This window comes from Nerophis ophidion, linkage group LG04 (assembly GCF_033978795.1).
Source record: "Nerophis ophidion isolate RoL-2023_Sa linkage group LG04, RoL_Noph_v1.0, whole genome shotgun sequence".
In the NCBI taxonomy this organism is placed as follows: domain Eukaryota; kingdom Metazoa; phylum Chordata; class Actinopteri; order Syngnathiformes; family Syngnathidae; genus Nerophis; species Nerophis ophidion.
In genome coordinates this window covers 16,378,490-16,402,660 of record NC_084614.1, presented here as the reverse complement: position 1 = coordinate 16,402,660, position 24,171 = coordinate 16,378,490, and the positions used below count along the sequence as shown (strand labels likewise).

At 36.3% G+C, this 24,171-nt stretch overlaps 3 protein-coding genes across 4 annotated transcripts in view; 2 read left to right on the top strand and 1 right to left on the bottom strand.

The window, feature by feature from the left end:
- LOC133551029 (glycogen synthase kinase-3 beta-like) overlaps nt 1–6,117 on the top strand; it is a 40,861-nt gene extending 34,744 nt beyond the window's left edge. For both annotated transcript variants that reach the window (XM_061897290.1, XM_061897292.1), the window contains exons 10-11: nt 1,824–1,901; nt 5,032–6,117. In XM_061897290.1, the coding sequence (XP_061753274.1) occupies nt 1,824–1,901; nt 5,032–5,093 (140 nt within the window). In that variant the 3' untranslated portion in view covers nt 5,094–6,117. The remainder of the gene's footprint in view (nt 1–1,823; nt 1,902–5,031) is intronic.
- A 2,572-nt stretch (nt 6,118–8,689) lies between these two features.
- Nucleotides 8,690–18,155, top strand: zgc:91910 (Zinc finger protein 706-like). Its single transcript, XM_061897259.1, has 4 exons — nt 8,690–8,848; nt 13,439–13,577; nt 14,954–15,063; nt 17,794–18,155. Exons 2-3 carry the CDS (start codon nt 13,443–13,445, stop codon nt 15,047–15,049), a joined length of 231 nt encoding a protein of 76 aa, XP_061753243.1. The 5' UTR covers nt 8,690–8,848; nt 13,439–13,442; the 3' UTR covers nt 15,050–15,063; nt 17,794–18,155.
- Nucleotides 15,700–24,171, bottom strand: part of bmp8a (bone morphogenetic protein 8a) — a 32,370-nt gene continuing 23,898 nt past the window's right edge. The window contains exons 6-7 of the mRNA XM_061897258.1: nt 18,467–18,577; nt 15,700–18,401 (exon numbers count right to left, since the gene is read on the bottom strand). Coding sequence (XP_061753242.1) covers nt 18,252–18,401; nt 18,467–18,577 — 261 coding nt within the window. The 3' untranslated portion in view covers nt 15,700–18,251. The remainder of the gene's footprint in view (nt 18,402–18,466; nt 18,578–24,171) is intronic.

Here is a 24,171-nt window from a genome sequence, read left to right as displayed (position 1 = left end):
TTTGGTATTTTAGGCTTCATAATGGGCCACACATTTTCAATGGGAGACAGGTCTGGACTACAGGCTAGCCAGTCTAGTACCCGCACTCTTTTACTATGAAGCCATGCTGTTGTAACAAATGACTTGGTATTGTCTTGCTGAAATAACAAGGGCATCCATGATAACGTTGCTTGGATGACAACATATGTTGTTCCAAAACCTGTATGTACCTTTCAGCACTAATGGTGCCTTCACAGATGTGCAAGTTACCCATGCCTTGGGCAATAATACACCCCCATACCATCACAGATGCTGGCTTTTCAACTTTGCACCTAGAACAATCGTGATGGTTCTTTTCCTCTTTGGTCCGGAGGATACGACGTTCACCGTTGCCAAAAAACAATTTGAAATGTGGACTCGTCCGACCACAAAACACTTTTCCACTTTGCATCAGTCCATCTTAGCTGAGCTTGGGCCCAGCGAAGCCGGCGGCGTTTCTGGGTGTCGTTTATTAATGGCTTTGGCTTTGCATAGTAGAGTTTTAACTTGCACTTACAGATGTAGCGACAAACTGTAGTTACTGACAGTGGTTTTCTGAAGTGTTCCTGAGCCCATGTGGTGATATCCTTTGCACACTGATGTCGCTTTTTGATGCAGTACCGCCTGAGGGAACGAAGGTCCGTTATATAATCGCTTACGTACAGTGATTTCTCCAGATTCTCTGAAACTTTTAAAGGTTTTACGGACCGTAGATAGTGAATTTCACGAAATTTCTTGCAATAGCCCGTTGAGAAACTGTTTGACAATTTCATCACGCATTTGTTCACAAAGTGGCCACCCTTGCCCTATCCTTGTTTGTGAATGACTGAGCATTTCACGGAAGCTGCTTTTATACCCAATCATGGCACCCACCTGTTCCCAATTAGCCTGCACACCTGTGGGATGTTCCAAATAAGTGTTTGATGAGAATTCTTCAACTTTATCAGTATTTATTGCCACATTTCCCAAGTCTTTGTCACGTGTTGCTGGCATCAAATTCTAAAGTTAATGATTATTTGCAAAAAAAAAAGTGTTTATCAGTTTGAACATCAAATATGTTGTCTTTGTAGCATATTCAACTGAATATGGGTTGAAAATTAATTGCAAATCATTGTATTCCGTTTATATTTACATCTAACACAATTTCCTAACTCTTCTGGAAACGGGGTTTGTATTTGATATTTTACGATAATGTGTTAATAATTTCACACATAAGTCGCTCCTGAGTATAAGTCGCACCCCCGGCCAAACTATAAAAAAAACTGCGACTTATATTCTGAAAAATACGGTACATGCCGCGATATGGATTTCAGGCCATATCGCCCGTGGCTAATTTTTACATTGCATGGTGGAATTTCAAAGTTCTCAAAACCTTCCACGTGGATCCACGATTTATTACCGAGCATTAACTTTTACAAACTTAAGTAGCATACCTCTCGCTAGTGTGAGCACGGTCGTGTGTCACTACGCCAGAAAAGTAGCTCCTCTCTCTTCCAATAACTATGTCGCTATCGCTCGGTGAATGTGCAGGAGATGGCATATTTGATTTTTTTTTTTTTACAGGGCTAGAATGGATGAGCCCCTTTACATGCATTGTTAGTCACCTCGTGCTGGCAGTCCACAGAACACACAGAAAAGTGACAGACATGTTCTTGTCTCACTTAGGGATTGTATTTATATATTCATATTTCATATGAATGTAAAAGATTAATACATCTTTGTGTTTGTGACTTTTTGTTCAATGAAGCATTGTTTTGTATTCCTGTGAACATAACACATCATAATAACATTGTGTGTGTGCGCAGAGTTGTCCATCCAGCCTCAGCTGAACCCCACACTGATCCCTCCACACGCTCGCGCCCACACAGCTCTTTCTTCTCACGGTGGGAAAAGTCTTCTTTTAAACGTTGACATCATGTTTCTGTGCCCTTGTGCATTAACGATAACGTCATGAGTGTTCATGTTAACTTAAACTTCATCAGCTACATTTCTCATCACAATGACATCATCATTTGAGGCAGTGGCGTCCAAAATGTGACCATGGGCATATTCTGAAAATATACAATAATGAATGAGATATGAACACCTTATTAGCAATAACATAAAAGCATACTTTTTAATGTAGAAAATGTATTTAAGTGCTGCCCCCGCTAATTTGTCTATATGTGGCCATTGTTTAAGTCACAACATACAGATGTTAATTTGTGTCTTTATTATAAAACCTTTTTTAATGTAACTGAATTGTGTGTTAAAGGCCTACTGAAACCCATTACTACCGACCACACGGTCTGATAGTTTATATATCAATGATGAAATATTAACATTGCAACACATGCCAACACGGCCTTTTTAGTTCACTAAATTGCAATTTAAAATTTCCCGTGAAGTGTCCAGTTGAAAACGTCGCGGCATGATGACGCGTGCGTTTGACGTCACCGGTTGTAGCGGACATTTTTTTCCAGCCCGATCCAAGCTATAAGTAATCTGCTTTAATCGCATATTTACACAGTATTCTGGACATCTGTGTTGCTGAATCTTTTGCAATTTGTTCAATTAATAATGGAGACGTTAAAGAAGAAATATGTAGGTGGGAAGAGGTGGATTGCAGCTGCCTTTAGCAACACAAACACAGCCGGTGTTTCCTTATTTAAAATTCCCGATGGTGAAGCTTTACTATGGAACAGAGCGGTCAAGCGAACATGGTTCCCGACCACATGTCAACCGGCAGGTTTCGGTGAGAAAATTGTGGTAATAAGTCGGCTCTTGTCGTAGTTATGAGCGGAGCTTGCGTCCTGCAGCTGCGTGGCTTCCCTCAGAGACACTGGCGGTCACCACACCCGTGGCCACACCCGTCCGACTTTCAGGTACCATATAATCTCACTAAAACACTAGTTACACAATAAGCAGATAAGGGATTTTTCAGAATGATCCTAGTAAATGTGTCTAATAACATCTGAATCGCTGCCACTGCCCTCGCCTTTTTTTTCTTCTAGTCTTTCACTCTCACTATCCTCATCCACGAATCTTTCATCTTTGCTCAAATTAATGGGGAAATTGTCGCTTTCTTGGTCCAAATTGCTCTAGCTGCTGGTGTCCATGATTGTAAACAATGTGAGGATGTGAGGAGCTCCACAACCAGTGACGTCACGCGCACATCGTCTGCTACTTCCGGTATAGGCAAGGCTTTTTAATTAGCGATCAAAAGTTGCGAACTTTATCGTCGATGTTCTCTACTAAATCCTTTCAGCAAAATTATGGCAATAACGCGAAATGATCAAGTATGACACATAGAATGGACCTGCTATCCCCGTTTAAATAAGGAAATCTCATTTCAGTAGGCCTTTATACTTCATCAGCTACATTTCTCATCACAATGACCTCATCATTTGAGACAGTGACCAAAGTGTGACCATGGGCATATTCTGAAAATATACAAGTATGAATGAGATATGAACACCTTATTAGCAATAACATAAAAGCATACTTTAATGTAGTAAATGTATTTTAGTGCTGCCCTCGCTAATTTGTCTATATGTCTATATTGGTGGAAAAGGTTTATGTCACAACATACGGACGTTAATTTGTGTCTTTATTATGAAAGTTTTTTAATGTAACTGAATTGTGTGATGCGCATCAAATTATGCTGACAATCACATTAAAAACAAACATTTGTTTTAAAAATTCAGTTTGTTAAAATAGTGCTTTGATATTCAGTGCAGAAGTATTTGTTGCTTCAAAACCCAATTCTGTTCAGTTCAATTCTTGTCTCAGAATCAGCCAGTAAAGTGTCAAGTTTGAAGTCCCAATTTTTAATACACTAACTTTTGCTCACAAATGTGTATTCAATAAATAGGTCCGCATACTTTTAGTTCACAAAATCCAAATGCGAAATATTCAGTTACATAAATTCAGTGTCCCAAAAAACTGTTGTAATACAGACACAAAATAACCTCCATACAAGAAAAGTAGTAGTACAAATAATGTACAGTATTTTTTGGATTATAAATCGCTCCGGAGTATAAATCGATCCAGAGTATAAATCGCACCGGCTGAAAATGCATCATAAAGAAGGAAAAAACGTATATAAGTCGCACTGGAGTATAAGTCGCATGTTTGGGGAAATTTATTTGATAAAACCCAACACCAAGAATAGACATTTGAAAGGCAATTTAAAATAAATAAAGAATAGTGAACAGGCTGAATAAGTGTACGTTATATGAGGCATAAATAACCCACTGAGAAGGTGCCTGGTATGTTAACGTAACATATTATGGTAAGAGTCATTCAAATAACTAAAATACATAGAACATGCTATACGTTTACCAAACAATCTGTCACTCCTAATTGATAAATCCGATGAAATCTTCTTCCTCGATGTCGCTTCTAAACAACTCTGCCAACTCCTAAGGTATGCGCCGCCTCCTCTTGTCGTTTTCTGCTGCATATTTCACTACGTCCAGCTTGTAATCTGCAGTACATGAGTTCCCTTTCGGTGCCATTTTTGTTCAGCCCTTCTCAGTTTTTATAAGTTACCGCCAACGATGAAATTATCCATTATAATAGTTACGGCAGTAGCATATAGCATAAAGCAGTTAGCAATCCACGGCCCACAATGCACTTCTACCATGACCCTCCCCCGCCGAATTCTTATTGGTTGAAGTGTGTGTGACGATTGCTGACATTTTCTTCGTCTCTTCAGCTAATTAGATAAGTAATATTATTTGATATTTTACGGTAATTTCACACGTAAGTCGCTACGGAGTATAAGTCGCAAACTATGAAAAAAACTGCGACTTATAGTCTGAAAAATACGGTCCATTTAGTTCACAAAATCCAAATGCTAAATATTCAGTTTCATAAATTCAGTGTTCAAAAAGACTTTTGTAATACAGACACAGACAAGAAAAGTGGTAATAAAAATAATGTAGTTATTATTATTATTTTTTTTTTAAATGTGCATGTTCATACTGTAGATATATTGAGTGTTAATTCTGTCTTATTGTGTGCTCATAGACGGCACCGGCCCGGACGCCTCTCAACTGGGTTCAGTACCAGGATCTCTTAACAGCATCTGAAGCGGCCAATTGCCTGCTCTGCCTGCCTGCCAGCCAGCCCCGCCCCCTCTTATTCAAACACACACACACACACACACACACACGAAGATATCTGCTCATCTCGGCCCTGCTTGCTGTCCTAGTCGATGACGTTTTTGTACAGTAAACAACACTGCGGCCAATGAGACACACACACACGCTGTCTGGCTGCTGCTACAGTAGTGGTATGTGAAGGTTCAATAGTGGGGGCTGGTCCTCTGTAATATAACCTTTTTTGTTGTTATTTTAAATCACATCTCTCCCTCTTCTTCATCCATGTTTGTGTTTATTTATTGGACTTTTCCTTTGATTCTGCTGTATTTTTAAGTCTTTTTAACCAAGAGGTTAACTGCCTGAGCGAGACCAGAATGTTCTATAGGTCATCAGGGTCAAGGGGGTTTTCACTCAGGAGATATTCCCAGCTTCTTCCAGCCCTAGCATTATTTATTTTTTTTAGGCTCTGTGCATTTTATTTTTTGGGGGAAAAAAAGCATTTAAATCCCTTTTAGACTCCAAAAAGGAGAGAAGCGTCCTCTCCAATCATGTTTTTAGACATTTTTTGACATTTTAAAGCCCCGAACCATGCTTGAAGCACGAACACACACACACACACACAGTAGTACACGCTCGTTGACTTACCTTCTCGTTGGCGTGCAAAGAACTCACGTCATGACCGAACGCCGGCTTGGAAGGCAGATGAGTAGTGGCGGGCGAGGAAGTACCTGATGAATGTCAGTGGTCCTCATGTAGCAGCAATCATCCTACTTTCCTCCTCGCTTGTTTCTTTTCAGTTGGGACTTCCTGTTAGTGAAAGAGAGGAGCACTTCCTACACTTTAAGCGGAACTTTGAGTGTAGCTCCCAGTCATTCAGACTTTTTTTTCCATTTCTTTGCACATTCATGTAGTGACTAGAAATGTTTTGTTGTTCTTTTCCTCTTCTCGGCACACGTCTTTCTCCAAAGCCATGCCAATGCGTGTGTAAATATCATGAGGTTTTATCATTTCACAGTCTGTTGTTTCTTTTGTAAATACACCTGCCGAGTCACCACCCAAACTGTAAATATCGCAAAGGAGGAAAAAAAGAGACTCCTGTGTGTCGACAACCTTTCTCTCTCTTTCTCGTCCAAGTAGCTGTTCACTGATCAGGTTTCCTCAGCTCTTCCCGTGTCTCTTCTCTGTGCAAACTCAATACTCCCCCAGGCTGTAGGATGCTCTTACACCGCATAGCCTACAGGTGGCGCCAGTAGCTCGGGGCCGCTCTTCCGCCTGCAAACAGCTGCTTGTTGGTGTCCGTCATGATCCCTGTGCAGTATTTCGGGTGGAAAAAGTGGCGTTTTTCTTTTGCAGGGAGCTTGCATCTCGTGACCTGTGTGATGTTTGACTAGAAGTCACAAGATGATGCTAATAACCTTGGGCATTTTTCTATTGTGTGCTCAGAAGTGCTGCTAATTATCACAAGATCACATTAATGTGGTGCGACTGCAAACAAAGCCTCAGTGTGTGTGTGAGAGAGACTCCTTACAGGTGTGACTGTTCTTATGTACGCCCCCTGATTGTACAGTTTTTTTTCCCTGTTTTATTTGTCTGCCGGCTGTGATTGTGTGTGTGTGTGTGTGTGTGTGTGTGTGTGTGTGTGTGTGTGTGTGTGTGTGTGTGTGTGTGTGTGTGTGTGTGTGTGTGTGTGTGTGTGTGTGTGTGTGTGTGTGTGTGTGTGTGTGTGTGTGTGTGTGTTTGCGTGCGTGCGTGTGCGTGCGTGCGTGTGTATGTGTGTTAGGGGAGGCTGGTGAAGAGAAGGAGAGAGAAAGTATATAATGCCTCTGTTCTGTGTGTGTGTGTGTGTGTATATATGTGAATTAATTTACTGTAATAAAGTGTTGAAATGGTTTAATTGGCAAGCGTTTATTTTGTAATGTGTTGCAGTTTCTATAGTTCACCTCCAGGCCAGAAAATGCGCTGTTTTTCCTCCTTGGCAGTTTAGTCAAGAGGCGAAAAAAGCCGGATCTTGATCCTTTCCAAGAGCCCTTCAAAATACTCGCTTGTTATTACGTCAAGTTTTATTTTTTAAACCAAATCACTATTTTTAGGTCAGAAAAATGACATTTATAAATTGTTGTAATAATTCTATTATTTGTTTTAAGTGTGTATTGGCAGTGTCAATCCATAATCCATCCATTTTCTACCGCTTATTCCCTTTGGGGTTGCGGGAGGCGCTGGTGCCTATCTCAGCTACAAGGCGGAAGGCGGGGTACACCCTGGACAAGTCGCCACCCCATCGCAGGGCCAACACAGTGCCCTCTTTGGGGATTGTAATAGTGATCCATCTGGATTCATGAACTTAATTCTAAACATTTCTTCACAAAAAAAAAATCTTTAACATCAATATTTATGGAACATGTCCACAAAAATCTAGCCGTCAACACTGAATATTGCATTGTTGCATTCCTTTAACAGTTTATGAACTTACATTCATATTTTGTTGAAGCATTATTCAATAAATATATTTATAAAGGATGTTTGAATCGTTGCTATTTTTAGAATATTTTTGAAAAATCTCACGTACCCCTTGGCATACCTTCAAGTACCTCCAGGGGTACGAATACCCCCATTTGAGAACCACTGCTTTAAAAGATTCGATTGAACGGGCTTGACGGTGGAAGAGGGGTTAGTGCGTCTGCCTCACAATACGAATGTCCTGAGTAGTCAGGGTTCAATCCCGGGCTCGGGATCTTTCTGTGTGGGGTTTGCATGTTCTCCCCGTGAATGCGTGGGTTCCCTCCGGGTACTCCGGCTTCCTCCCACTTCCAAAGACATGCACCTGGGGATAGGTTGATTGGCAACACTAAATTGGCCCTAGTGTGTGAATGTTGTCTGTCTATCTGTGTTGGCCCTGTGATGAGGTGGTGACTTGTCCAGGGTGTATGCCGCCTCCCGCCCGATTGTAGCTGAGATAGGCACCAGTGACCCCAAAGGGAATAAAGCGGTAGAAAATGGATGGATATATAGATATATATGTATGTATGTATATAACATGCACAACTATATATTTTGAATTAAGAAAAAGTTCATCCAAATGCTAAGTTTTCTTTGATGCTGACTCGTTGCATAGTGGGCAATTGAAGATGCTAAATTTGAATGTGCATTAAAAAGGGCTCCCTAACTCGGAATCGGTTCTTACCGTTCCCTTAAAAAAAAAAAAAACGTTTAAAAGATTCGATTGTTCACGAACGTCGCATCGCTACTTCGAGTGTGTCTACGTCACTTGCGGTTCTTTCAAACAACGTCGGAAAAGGCACCAAAAGACGTGCTCAAAGCTGTGACTCCAATCAAATAATTACGTCAATGTGCATGCTGTGTACTACATTTGTATGGGCGCCAATTTTGACAGGTTAAATCGTTTCGTGCAACATACGTCACTTACCGGAAGTGACGATCGCAATAGTGACCCTCCTCCCCTTCCTTTTTACGATTGTGATTTTTTTTATTTTTTTATTTTATTTTTATAAATCTACTGTTTATTACTTTTGCGCCGTATTTGTATTGACTGTGTTCAGTTGATAAGTGAATTTTTACGATGGCAATGATAGCAGCGCATTCGATGATGAGCGCAACATCCGGGTACCGGCCGCTCACTGAACTGACGACTTCCGGCGTGAAGGCGCTGACGTCCCTGAGTACGGAAGTGTGCGCATTGACAAACAGCCTCTGGAGACACGTCTCGAGCCTGCTAAACGTCGTAGGTAAGTGAAACTAATGTACTAATTATGTCTCTTGACGCTTCAAATTAATGTTTGCGTGTCATTGTGGTGTTTTTGTTTCGACATGTGCTCGAAGGAAACCGTTTACAAAGATAATGGCGTCGCTTGTTGTCTTGAGGAGCTAACTCTGCTAGCTCGTTAGCCTCGCTAGCTTCGAGCCTTTCTGGTGCTAAACTCTTGTCTGATAGTAATCTTTTACCGCCATTAAGTTATACTAACACGCGACAATGACATAACCCTCAAGATAGGGCTGGGCGATATTGCCTTTTTTTTTTTTTAAATATAGCGGTATTTTTAGGCCATATCGCGATACATGATATATATCGCGATATTTTGCCTTGGCCTTGAATGAACACTTGATACATACAATCAGCAGTATGATGATTGTATGTGTATACATTAAAACATTCTTTTTCGTATTGCATTAATATATGCTTATTTTAAAGGACTACTGAAATTAGATTTTCTTATTTAAACGGGCATAGCAGGTCCATTCTATGTGTCATACTTGATAATTTCGAGATATTGCCATATTTTTGCTGAAAGGATTTTGTAGAGAACATCAATGATAAATTTCGCAACTTTTGGTCGCTTATAAAAAAAGGCTTGCCTGTACCGGAAGTCGCAGACGATGACGTCACCCGTGTGAGGGCTCCTCACATCCTCACATTAAATGGGTTGTACTTGTTTAGCGATTTTCTACCTTCAAGTTACTCAAAGCGCTTTTGACATTACTTCCACATTTACCCATTCACACACACATTCACACACGGAGGGAGCTGCCATGCAAGGCGCTAACCAGCACCCATCAGGAGCAAGGGTGGAGTGTCTTGTTCAGGACACAACAGACGTGACGAGGTTGGTACTAGGTGGGGATTGAACCAGGGACCCACTTAGCCACGCCGTCCCTTGACATGTCGTCCATTGTTTATAATGGGAGCCTCCAACAAAAAGAGCTATTCAGACCGAGAAAATGACAATTTCCCCATTAATTTAATCGAGGATGAAAGATTCGCGGCTGAGGATATTGATAGCAAAGGACTAGTAAAAAAAATAGTTTAAAAAAAACGGCGATTGCATTGTGAGCGATTCAGATGTTTTTAGACACATTTGCTAGGATAATTCTGGAGATCCCTTATCTGCTTATTGTTTTAATAGTGGTTTAGTGAGATTTTAAAGATTGTAAAGGCCTACCTCAAGGTTGGATGGCTGCGGTGAACACGAAGTGTCTCAGAGAGAAGCCGAGGAGCCAAGCTCACAGCTGCCTTTTTTGACATGACATCTGCTGCAGGACGACGAATAATCCATTGATGTCTCCGATAAGATATATATCACAATTTCCCCATACAAAAACATGCTGGTTGACGTAGAGAAAACATGTTCGCTTGACCGCTCCCCTTCTCAACAAACAAAGAAACACCGGCTGTGTCTCGGTGCTAAAGACAGCTGCAATCCACCGCTTTCCACCAACAGCATTGTTCTTTATAGTCTCCATTATTAATTGAACAAATTGCAAAAGATTTAGCAACACAGAAGTCCAAAATACTGTGTAATTATGCGATGAACAGAGACGACTTTTAGCCGTGTTTGGTGCTGCGCTAATATTCCTTACAGTCCGTGACGTCACGCGTATGGGTCATCATTCCGCAACGTTTTTAACAAGAAACTCCGCGGGAAATTTAAAATTGCAATTTAGTAAACTCAAAAGGCCGTATTGGCATGTGTTGCAATGTTAATATTTCATCATTGATATATAAACTATCAGACTGCGTGGTCGGTAGTAGTGGGTTTCAGTAGGCCTTTAAACTTCCATGCAGAGAGGGAGATCACAACTAAGTCAATTGACCAAAAGTGTATTTATTGAAGTTAATAAGCAATGGCACAAACATTCATGTCATTTCCAAAACAGAAAGTGCAAGATTGTCAGAGACATTTTAAGTGTCAAATAAAAATGAGCTGCATAATAGGAAATCAAATATTATTCGTCCTTCACTATGTGGTAGGTTACGACAAACGTTATGAAATTCTCTTCATTCTCTAGCGCAGTAGTTCTCAAATGGGGGTACGCGTAACCCTGGGGGTACTTGAAGGTATGCCAAGGGGTAGGTGAGATTTTTCAAAAATATTCTACAAATAGCAACAATTCAAAAATCCTTTATAAATATATTTATTGAATAATATTTCAACAAAATATGAACATAAGTTCATTAACTGTGAAAAAATACAACAATGTAATATTCAGTGTTGACAGCTAGATTTTTTTGTGGACATGTTCCATAAATATTGATGTTAAAGTTTTTTTTTTTTTGTGAAGACATTTTTAGAATTAAGTTGATGAATCCAGATGGATCTCTATTACAATCCCCCAAGAGGGCACTTTAAGTTGATGATTACTTCTATGTGTAGAAATCTGTATTTAGAATTCAATCACTTGTTTGTTTTTCAACAAGTTTTTAATTATTTTTATATCTTTTTTTCCAAATAGTTCAAGAAAGGCCATTACAAACGAGCAATATTTTGCACTGTTATACAATTTAATGAATCAGAAACTGATGACAGTGTTGTATTTTACTTCTTTCTCTTTTTTTTAACCAAAAATGCTTTGCTCTGATTAGGGGGTAGTTGAATTAAAAAAAAATTCACAGGGGGTACATTACTGAAAAAAGGTTGAGAACCACTGCTCTAGCGAGTGACTTTTCAAATGATGCTACATATTAGCAGTAATGCTACTTTTACGGTTGTCTGTTCGACATATTCCCACTTGAAGCCGAACCACCGCCAGACGATGGAAAACCTGCTGTTTTTATTGGGAATTAAGTCTTACTTCATTTGTTACCAGATCCGCACCGTCTTTTTCTCATATTCCCACTCATACGGCTACGTTAGCAACTAACGTAGCCCAATATGCTATGTCGCTGCTGGACGAGGGCGTGTATGTGACGTATGTAAGAATGTGCGCCTGCTTGTCTGTGAGGAGAGACAGGAAAGAGTGAGAAAAGCCTGAATAACGCAGCTGAAAGCAACTGCGTGAGAACGTACTGTATACTCAAATATCACGATATTGTCATTTTCTATATCGCACAGAGACAAACCCGCGATATATCATGTATATTATATAAATTAATTTATTTAAACAAGTGAAGACCAAGTCTTTAAAATATTTTCTTGGATTTTCAAATTCTATTTGAGTTTTGTCTCATTTAGAATTAAAAATGTTGTGCAAAGCGAGACCAGCTTGCTAGTAAATAAATAAAATTAAAAAAATGGAGGCAGCTCACTGGTAAGTGCTGCTATTTGAGCTATTTTTAGAACAGGCCAGCGGGCTACTCATCTGGTCCTCACGGGCACCACGTTGGTGACCCCCTGGTCTAAACGATCAGCTGCTCGTCATCAAACAAAGCCAGGACATCCTTGCGCTCCCTGAACGTTTGCGCACGTCTCTCTCGCCTCAGTGCCATCCCCCGCTGGCCACTCCGAACCACTTAGGACACCTTTGAAGGTCTCTTAAATATCATGGAGAGTAGGAGTGATTCTTAGACTTGAGAAAGTTGATAAATAACTTTTATTCTTAAGTTTGAGAGTAGGACTAAATTTCGCAAATTCTCAGGACTTAAGTGTAAAATGGCACTCATAAGACGCTTGATAAATACGGCCCCTGGTCTAAGTGTGCTGCTGTGTGGACAACTTTAACCTACGTCGTTAGTATTCGCACAAAATGGCTGCACGATTTAAAAAAAAAAAAAAAACTAATTATAATGTTTCTCTTCAAAATTGCAAATTTGATTTGTGATTTCTATTTTTTCAATTAAAAAAAATGCAGAAAACTGCAAAAATAACAAGTGAATGAAAACACTTGAGGCATATTGTTGTCTCAAGGTGCCACACCTTAGTTTGTAATAATCATATAATCATAATAATAATAATTTCTTATAATCAACTTAAAAAATATTTGGCAGTCGCTCGGAGCTTTTGTCTTTTGAGAGCGATGCACACAGTCAGACCTCCTCCACCCTGTGAACGCGAGGCTCACCAATTCTGATTGGCCAACACGTCTGTCACTCAAATGGCGGTGACGGCGGAGGAATAAGGAAACAATCTTGCTGTTATTTATCGATTTAATTGTGCATAACATTACGAAACTAGTCAAGTTCAACAATGATGCTGGTTAATGTGTTTTAAGGACCAAGAACAAAAGTACTGTGTACATTAAAATGTTTATACTAATGATCGGTAAATGTTGTATCACGTATCGTTTAATCTGCCCAAAAAAGATTGATCCACATTAACAACCAAGTTTTATTTAAAAAAAAAATAGCCACACAATATATTTTCTTGACAGAAGAAAAATGTTCCATGGTATTATTGTTCTGGCTTCTTAGGAGCCATATAATTTTGTGTGTTTATATATGCTTGGATTGGGGTATGTTGTTTTAATGGAGGGTCTTGTCTTCATCTTAGCATTTAAGATAGCTGGCTCCAATAAATGAATAGTGTTCATCAACCACCATTTTGATTAAAAAGGGTTCCACTGATTGTTTGCTTCCATCCCTGTGCTGTACAACCATGCTGCAGGGCCATGGCTCGTGGGCATCAGAAGATCCAGTCGCAGCAGAAGAACGCTAAGAAGGCGGCTGAGAAGAAAAAGTCTCAGGGCGCCGACCAGAAGACAGCGGCAAAAGTGGCTCTGGTCCATACCTGTCCCGTCTGCAGGGTACGTGCACGCTGTCACACCCGTATCGCACTCTCACTTCCTGTATGCTCACTGTCACACCTGTGTCACACTCTCACTTCCTGTATGCTCACTGTCACACCTGTGTCACACTCTCACTTCCTGTGCTACTCTCGCCACCGTACGTAAACGCATTGAGGCAAAGACAAAATGTTCAACATGGCAAAACATTTGTTGTTTCTTCATATTCAATTGTGATAATTCCTTTTGTTATTTTTACCTTGCAACTTCTAAGCTTTGTGCTAAAAGGTAAAACTCGAGATTAGACATTAAATAAGATGAATGTAGGAAAATGATTGAATAACTCAGTCAATTCTTTTACAATTCTTTGTGTTAGTGCAGCAATACAAAATAAAAATAAAAATCCACCGTCAGATGTAATAAAGAAACTTCTCCTTTAAAGTTAAAGCTTCCTTTTAACATCTATAATAACTAAACAAATCAGTTTAAAACCTTGATAAATAATTTGGAAGTAAAGCTTAAATTACTATATATATATATATGTGTGTGTGTGTGTATCTATATATATATATGTATATTTATGTATAAGTGTAGATATGTATGTATATATGTGTGTGTGTGTGTATATATATATATATATATACACGTGCACATACAGATACACACATATATATGTAAACATGTACATGTATAAATGTACATGTATAAACACATACATGTGTAAATGTATGTGTTTGTATATTTGTGTGTATATATATGTGTGTGTGTGTATGTATATGTGTATATATATATATATATAGACATATACATATATATACATACATATATATGTATATGTGTGTGTATGTGTATATATGTATGTATATATATATATATGTGTGTGTATATTAATATATGTATGTATGGGGGCACTGGCAGGTTTTATTCCGTAGAAAATTGAAATGTAACTTTTAAAAACAGATTGACGCCAATTTGTGAAGATGAGCATTTCTGGTTTTAAAGTCAATAAGTAATTTCACAATAAAATAGTACTGTAGCATGATAATAAAGTGACATGGCTGTAAAAATAATTTATTAAAAAGTTTTTTAAATTGTGTACATTTAATGAAAAGCACTTACAATGATTTTTTAAAATTTTATTATCAGATACACAATTGCTTTTGAACAAAATATGATCTATGTAATCATTCCATTGATCAAAGGACAATAGTTCCAAAAATATACAATAATTATGTCAGAGGCAACGCATGTTATTTTATGTCTATCAAGATAAACATTTCCACATTTATAGAACTGACCTAGGATCATTCTTCTCTCATCTGGGAGATACACTTCTACTAGGTAGTATTTCATATTTCTTGTCATTGTTTATTGTAATATAGATCTGATTATTTCAGACCCAGATGCCCGACCCAAAGACCTTCAAGCAGCACTTTGAGAGCAAACACCCCAAGTCCCCCATGCCCCCAGAACTTGCTGACGTCCAGGCCTGAACCACAACAAGCTGGTAAGAACTTGACATTTCTAGTATTGTTTATCATTATTACTCGCTGCATTCAGGATGTTTATTATTGGAGCACCTCTGCTAAAAATTACCTCTTTCAAAAAGTAGTGTGAATTAATAGTTAGAAAATAGTACTAAATTTAAAGAAGTTTCTTTAATTTTAAAGAATTTTAAATTTTAAGAACTTTCCCACACATTATAAAAACTTATTCCACAATTCCAACCCTTCATGCTGAGTGTTATAGTCTTTGGTATAACTCGGCCAGGCTTTTCTTCCCAGTCTCAGGGAGGACACTCTAGCCTAGGTGTCACCAACCTTTTTGAAACCAAGAGCTACTTCTTGGGTACTGATTAATGCGAAGGGCTACCAGTTTGATACACACTTAAATAAATTGCCAGAAATAGCCAATTTGCTAAATTTACCTTTAATAGATAAATATATATATGTAAAAATGTATATATATATGTATATATATGTATGTGAATATGTGTGTGTATATGTATGTGAATATATATATATGTATGTGAATATATATATATATGTATGTGAATATATATATATATGTATGTGTGTATATATATATATATATGTGTATGTGTATATATATATATATATATGTGTATGTGTATGTATGTATGTATATATATATATATATATATATATATATATGTGTGTGTGTATACGTATATATGTATATATAGATATACACATATATAAAAAATGTGTATTTCTGTCTGTCATTCCGTCGTTACATTTTTTTTTCCTTTTTTCGGAAGGTTTTTTGTAGAGAATACATGATGAAAAAAAGACTTAATTGAACGGTTTAAAAGAGGAGAAAATAGGAAAAAAATGCAAATTACATTTTGAAACATAGTTTATCTTCAATTTCGACTCTTTAAAATTCAACCGAAAAAAAGAAGAGAAAAACTAGCTAATTCAAATCTTTTTGAAAAAATAAAAAAAAGAATTTATGGAACATCATTAGTAATTTTTCCTGATTAAGATTAATTTTAGAATTTTGATGACATGTTTTAAATAGGTTAAAATCCAATCTGCACTTTGTTAGAATATATAACAAATTGGACCAAGCTATATTTCTAACAAAGACAAATCCTTATTTCTTCTAGATTTTCCAGAACAAAATTTTTAAAAGAAATTCAAAATACTTTGAAATAAGATTTAAATTTGAGTCTACAGATTTTCTAGATTTGCCAGAATAATTTTTTTGAATTTAAATCACAATAATTCTGAAGAAATATTTCACAAATATTCTTCGTTGAAAAAACAGAAGCTAAAATGAAGAATTAAACTAAAATTTATTTATTATTCTTTACAATAAAAAAATATATATTTACTTGAACATTGATTTAAACTGTCAGGAAAGAAGAGGAAGGAATTAAAAAGGTAAAAAGGTATATGTGTTAAATCCTAAAATCATTTTTAAGGTTGTATTTTTTCTCTAAAATTGTCTTTCTGAAATTTATAAGAAGCAATCAATCAATCAATCAATGTTTATTTATATAGCCCCAAATCACAAATGTCTCAAAGGACTGCACAAATCATTACGACTACAACATCCTCGGAAGAACCCACAAAGCAAAAAAATACATTAATTTATTTAAACAAGTGAATAGATAGATAGATAGTACTTTATTGACTCCTTCAGGAAAATTAAAATTCCAGCAGCAGTGTACAGAGTTGAAATCAATTGAAAAAAAAAAAGTGAAGACCAAGTTTTTAAAATATTTTCTTGGATTTTATCATTCTATTTGAGTTTTGTCTCTCTTAGAATTAAAAATGTCGAGCAAAGCCACCATTAAATAAAGAAAATTAAAAAAATTGAGGCAGCTTACTCGTAAGTGCTGCTATTAGAGCTATTTTTACAACAGACCAGCATGCTACTCATCTGGTCCTTACGGGCGACCTGGTGCCTGCGGGCACTGTGTTGGTGACCCCTGCTTTAACCACTGAGCTAGGCTTCATAGCTGACCAAAAAACAATTTTGCGTTTCCTTTATTAGACTGAAGAAATAATGTAAAAATAACAATAGTCTTTTTGTAGTGAGTAGTTTTGGTTTCTTTGGTAAAACAGTAAAAAGTGCCTAGAGATAATATCATTACATGCGCTTTAATAACTCAAAATAAATATGATCAGTAAAGTTGATCTTTTTAGGGCAGCAGTGACAGAAAAGTTCACTATTAGCGATTTGCCATTTTGTTATACATCAGTATAACAAAAAAAATCAGTATATTAAAAAAAAAAAATGAAGTAATATGCACTGCATGAGAAACGTTTCCTTCCTTAACAAAATCTACTCTGGTCAATAATTCTCCCTAAAATGTTTTGATATTTGAGTTCTTGTGAGAGCAATTCATTTTCACTCCTTAATGCAGTGCTAGTCTCCTGCTGTTAAGTCCATAACTTCTATACGATTGAGTTGCAGGAATATTTTATATTTTTACCAACAAATGTTGATGCCCCTCTACGACATGTAATAATGCTTAACATTACTCGAACCTTTCCTGAAAAATAACTTAAAGCCTGTTAACCACTGTTGATTACTTATACCACAAGTGCATATATGCTTTAAGTATCAACCTTATTAATCATATTGGCCTTGAAAAAATAAATGTTTTGTCAAATGTGTTGCTCCAATTACATTGAACTTTGTCAAAAATTATAAAATATTCTTAGTGATCATTTTTTTCCACATCTCCCCCCATGTGTTTTAGACAAACCAGTTGGACCAAAGCATTGACTTGTGGAGCAGTTGGAAGTTAGCAGGCATTGGAACATGTGGAATACATGGACTGAGAAGTGTGTGACAGATTGTAAGAGCAACAGCCAACAAGTATTTATTGTATGAATCTGTTATTGAGAAGGATGAGTTTGAGTGTTGGTTGTTGCATATTCTTCCTTTTTGTTGGACAGTTTGTGTGAACAGGACGCGTACAAACCACTAAACGTCATCCAGACGTCACAAGTACCTCACATCCTTCCTGGTCTCCTAGCTGGCAATCATCAGACACACAATGTGTTTGACATATTGTGGCAGATGAACCAATAAACACACTAGCGGACTGTACTTCTCCAACATTGTTTTCAATTCTTTCCTGCTTACAGGTAGTGGCTTCTTAAATACTTGAATGATGATGATGTATAAATAAGTGTGCTGGTTATATAGCATGTTTCATAGGCAGCCACAGTTCTTCACCACCATGTTGCGATGCTTCTTGAGGATGACGTTGTTGTTGTCATCATAGAAGAGCACCGAGATGGGACTCAGCTTAGTGGGGGCACAGCATGCCTTGGGAACCTCGTCTGGTTTGAGAAGATGCACCTGGAGCAGGTGGATGGTATTACTACACACTACACAGGTTATAGCACACTTAAAGTGACACTTACTACTTGCTGAATGAGGGCGTGGTTGGTGGCATTCATGCAGGCACCCAGAGGGTAGAAACATTCTCCATCACAGTAGTAGGCAGAGTAGCCCGTGGGGGCCAGGACCCAGTCCTGAACAACACATCACACAGCCAATAACTTCATTAATTAACACTACATATTAATATGAACATTGAATTATTGTATCTTACAGTGTAGTCATTTAGAACACTGCATATACACACATATAGTTATTTATGTAATTATACTTTAATATATCTGAAATATATTTCTATATACATACACGTTTGTATACATATATGTATGAATACTCATGTATGTATGTATTCTCATGAATGTATGTGTGTATACTCATGTATGTATGTATACTCATGTATGTATGTACACATACATACATGAGTATTTATACATCCATGAGTATGCATGTGTATACATACATGAGTATACATACATGAGTATACATACATACATGAGTCTACATACATACTTACATGTGTATACATACATGAGTATACATACATACATGAGTATTTATACATTCATGAGTATTTATACATCCATGAGTATGCATGTGTATACATACATGTTAGTATACATACATACATACATACATTAGTATATATACATACATGTGTATACATACATGAGTATACGTACATATATTAGTATACATACATACATGTGTATACATACATGAGCATACATACATACATGAGTCTACATACATACTTACATGTGTATACATACATGAGTATTTATACATCCATGAGTATGCATGTGTATACATACATGAGTATACATACATATTAGTATACATACATACATACATACATTAGTATATATACATACATGTGTATACATACATGAGCATACATACATACATTAGTATATATACATACATGTGTATACATACATGAGTATTTATACATTCATGAGTATTTATACATCCATGAGTATGCATGTGTATACATACATGAGTATACATACATTCTTACATGTGTATACATACATGAGTATACATATATTAGTATACATACATGAGTATACATACATGTGTATACATACATACATGAGTTTACATACATACATGAGTATACATACAGACATGAGTATATATACATACTTACATGTGTATACATACATGAGTATACGTACATATATTAGTATACATACATACATGTGTATACATACATGAATATACATGAGTATACATACATGAGTATGCATACATACATTAGTATACATACATATATTAGTATACATACATACATACATACATTAGTATATATACATACATGTGTATACATACATGAGCATACATACATACTTACATGGGTATACATACATGAGTATACATATATTAGTATACATACATGAGTATACATACATGTGTATACATACATACATGAGTATACATACAGACATGAGTATATATACATACTTAAATGTGTATACATACATGAGTATACGTACATATATTAGTATACATACATACATGTGTATACATACATGAATATACATGAGTATACATACATGAGTATACATACATGAGCATACATACATGAGTATGCATACATACATTAGTATATATACATACATACATGTGTATACATACATACATGTGTACACATACATGAGTATACATACATGAGTATACATACATACATATAGTATATATATTATATTAGTATACATACATACATGAGTTTACATACATACATGTGTACACATACATGAGTATACATACATGAGTATACATACATACATATAGTATTTATATTATATTAGTATACATACATACATGAGTATACATACATACGTGAGTTTACATACATACATGAGTATACATACAGACATGAGTATATATACATACTTACATGTGTATACATACATGAGTATACATACATGAGTATACATACATACATGAGTATACATACATAAATGTGTATAAATACATGAGTCTACATACATACATACATGAGTATACATACATACATATATTAGTATACATACATACATGAGTATATATACATACTTACATGTGTATACATACATGAGTATACGTACATATATTAGTATACATACATACATGAGTATACATACATGAGTATACATACATACATGAGTATACATACATAAATGTGTATAAATACATGAGTCTACATACATACATACATGAGTATACATACATACATACATGAGTATATATACATACTTACATGTGTATACATACATGAGTATACGTACATATATTAGTATACATACATACATGAGTATACATACATGAGTTTACATACATACATGAGTATATATATATACTTACATGTGTATACATACATGAGTATACGTACATGAGTATACGTACATATATTAGTATACATACATACTTACATGTGTATACATACATGAGCATACATACATGAGTATACATACATACATTAGTATACATACATGAGTATACACACATACATTAGTATATATACATACATACATGTGTATACATACATACATGAGTATACATACATACATGTGTACACATATTTGAGTATACATACATGAGTATACATACATACATATAGTATATATATTATATTAGTATACATACATACATGAGTTTACATACATACATGTGTATACATACATACATGAGTATACATACATGAGTTTACATACATACTAACTAGAGTATACATACATGAGTATACATACAGACATGAGTATATATACATACTTACATGTGTATACATACATGAGTATACGTACATATATTAGTATACATACATACTTACATGTGTATACATACATGAGTATACATGCATACATGAGTATACATACATGAGCATACATACATACATTAGTATACATACATGAGTATACATACATACATGTGTACACATACATACATGAGTATACATACATACATGAGTATATATACATACATACATGAGTATACATACATTAGTATACATACATACATTAGTATATATACATACATACATGTGTATACATACATGAGTATACATACATACATGAGTATACATACATGAGTTTACATACATACTAACTAGAGTATACATACATGAGTATACATACAGACATGAGTATATATACATACTTACATGTGTATACATACATGAGTATACGTACATATATTAGTATACATACATACTTACATGTGTATACATACATGAGTATACATGCATACATGAGTATACATACATACATTAGTATACATACATGAGTATACATACATACATGTGTACACATACATACATGAGTATACATACATACATGAGTATATATACATACATACATGAGTATACATACATACATACATGTGTATACATACATGAGTATACATACATACATACATGTGTATACATACATACATGTGTATACATACATGAGTATACATACATACATGTGTACACATACATGAGTATACATACATACATGTGTACACATACATGAGTATACATACATGAGTATACATACATGAGTTTACATACATACATGTGTATACATACATACATGAGTATATATACATACTTACATGTGTATACATACATGAGTATACGTACATATATTAGTATACATACATACTTACATGTGTATACATACATGAGTATATATACATGAGCATACATACATACATGTGTATACATACATGAGTCTAAATACATGAGTATACATACATGTGTATACATACATGAGTATACATATGTATACATACATACATGAGTATATATGGATACATACATGAGTATACATACATGAGCATACATACATACTTACATGGGTATACATACATGAGTATACATATATTAGTATACATACATGAGTATACATACATGTGTATACATACATACATGGGACGGCGTGGCGCAGTGGGAAGAGTGGCCGTGCGCAACCCGAGGGTCCCTGGTTCAAATCCCACCTAGTACCAACTTCGTCACGTCCGTTGTGTCCTGAGCAAGACACTTCACCCTTGCTCCTGATGTGTGATGGTTGGCGCCTTGCATGGCAGCTCCCTCCATCAGTGTGTGAATGTGTGTGTGAATGTGGAAGTAGTGTCAAAGCGCTTTGAGTACCTTGAAGGTAGAAAAGCGCTATACAAGTACAACCCATATAACCCATATACATGAGTATACACACATACATGAGTATACATACATGAGTTTACATACATACTAACTAGAGTATACATACATGAGTTTACATACATACATGAGTATATATACATACTTACATGTGTATACATACATGAGTATATATACATGAGCATACATACATACATACATGTGTATACATACATGAGTCTAAATACATGAGTATACATACATGAGCATACATACAAGAGTATACATACATACATGTGTATACATACATATATTAGTATACATACCAGAGTATACATACATACATGTGTACACATACATACATGAGTATACATACATGAGTATACATACATACATACATTAGTATATATACATACTTACATGTGTATACATACATACATGTGTATACATACATGAGTATACATACATACATGAGTTCACATACATACATGTGTATACATACATACATGAGTATATATACATACTTACATGTGTATACATACATGAGTATACGTACATATATTAGTATACATACATACTTACATGTGTATACATACATGAGTCTAAATACATGAGTACATACATATATTAGTATACATACATGAGTATACATACATACATGTGTACACATACATACATGAGTATACATACATGAGTATACATACATGAGTATACATACATACATGTGTATACATACATATATTAGTATATTAGTATACATACATGAGTATACATACATACATGTGTACACATACATACATGAGTATACATACATGAGTATACATACATACATGTGTATACATACATATATTAGTATATTAGTATACATACATGAGTATACATACATACATGTATACTCATGTTTGGAGGAAGAATACTGCGTTGCATCCCAAGAATGTCTGGTCCACGTCCAGTGACGTGTGAATTGTGGTCGATGGTGGAACTGAGTATGTTGGATCTAATCAGTGACGGATATTTGAGCTGGTGCAGGTGTGGGTGTGGGGAAATTGGCGTGCTGTACGCCGAATGTCAAGTAGGCAGACAGTGTGCGGGATCCAGCTCCATTTAAATGGAGCCCGCCTGGCCCAATGAGATCTTGTCTCTCCAAAAACACATCAAAGTTGTCAATGAAACCGGCATTGTGAGAGCGACAGCTAGATGAGAGCCATGGGTGGAGGCTAAGTAGCCTATTGAAGCTGCCTATGCCTCAGCCGCAGGTGGGAGTGGGACCGGAGATGAAAGTGGTGGGACGGCGTGGCGCAGTGGAAGAGTGGCCGTGCGCAACCCGAGGGTCCCTGGTTCAATCCCCACCTAGTACCAACCTCATCACGTCCGTTGTGTCCTGAACAAGACACTTCACCCTTGCTCCTGATGGGTGCTGGTTAGCGCCTTGCATGGCAGCTCCCTCCATCAGTGTGTCAATGTGTGTGTGAATGGGTAAATGTGGAAGTAGTGTCAAAGCGCTTTGAGTACCTTGAAGGTAGAAACGCGCTATACAAGTACAACCCATTTATAATTTATTTATTTATACCTACTGTGAAGCATGGGGGTGGAAACATCACGCTTTGGGGCTGAGATTGCGCCGTC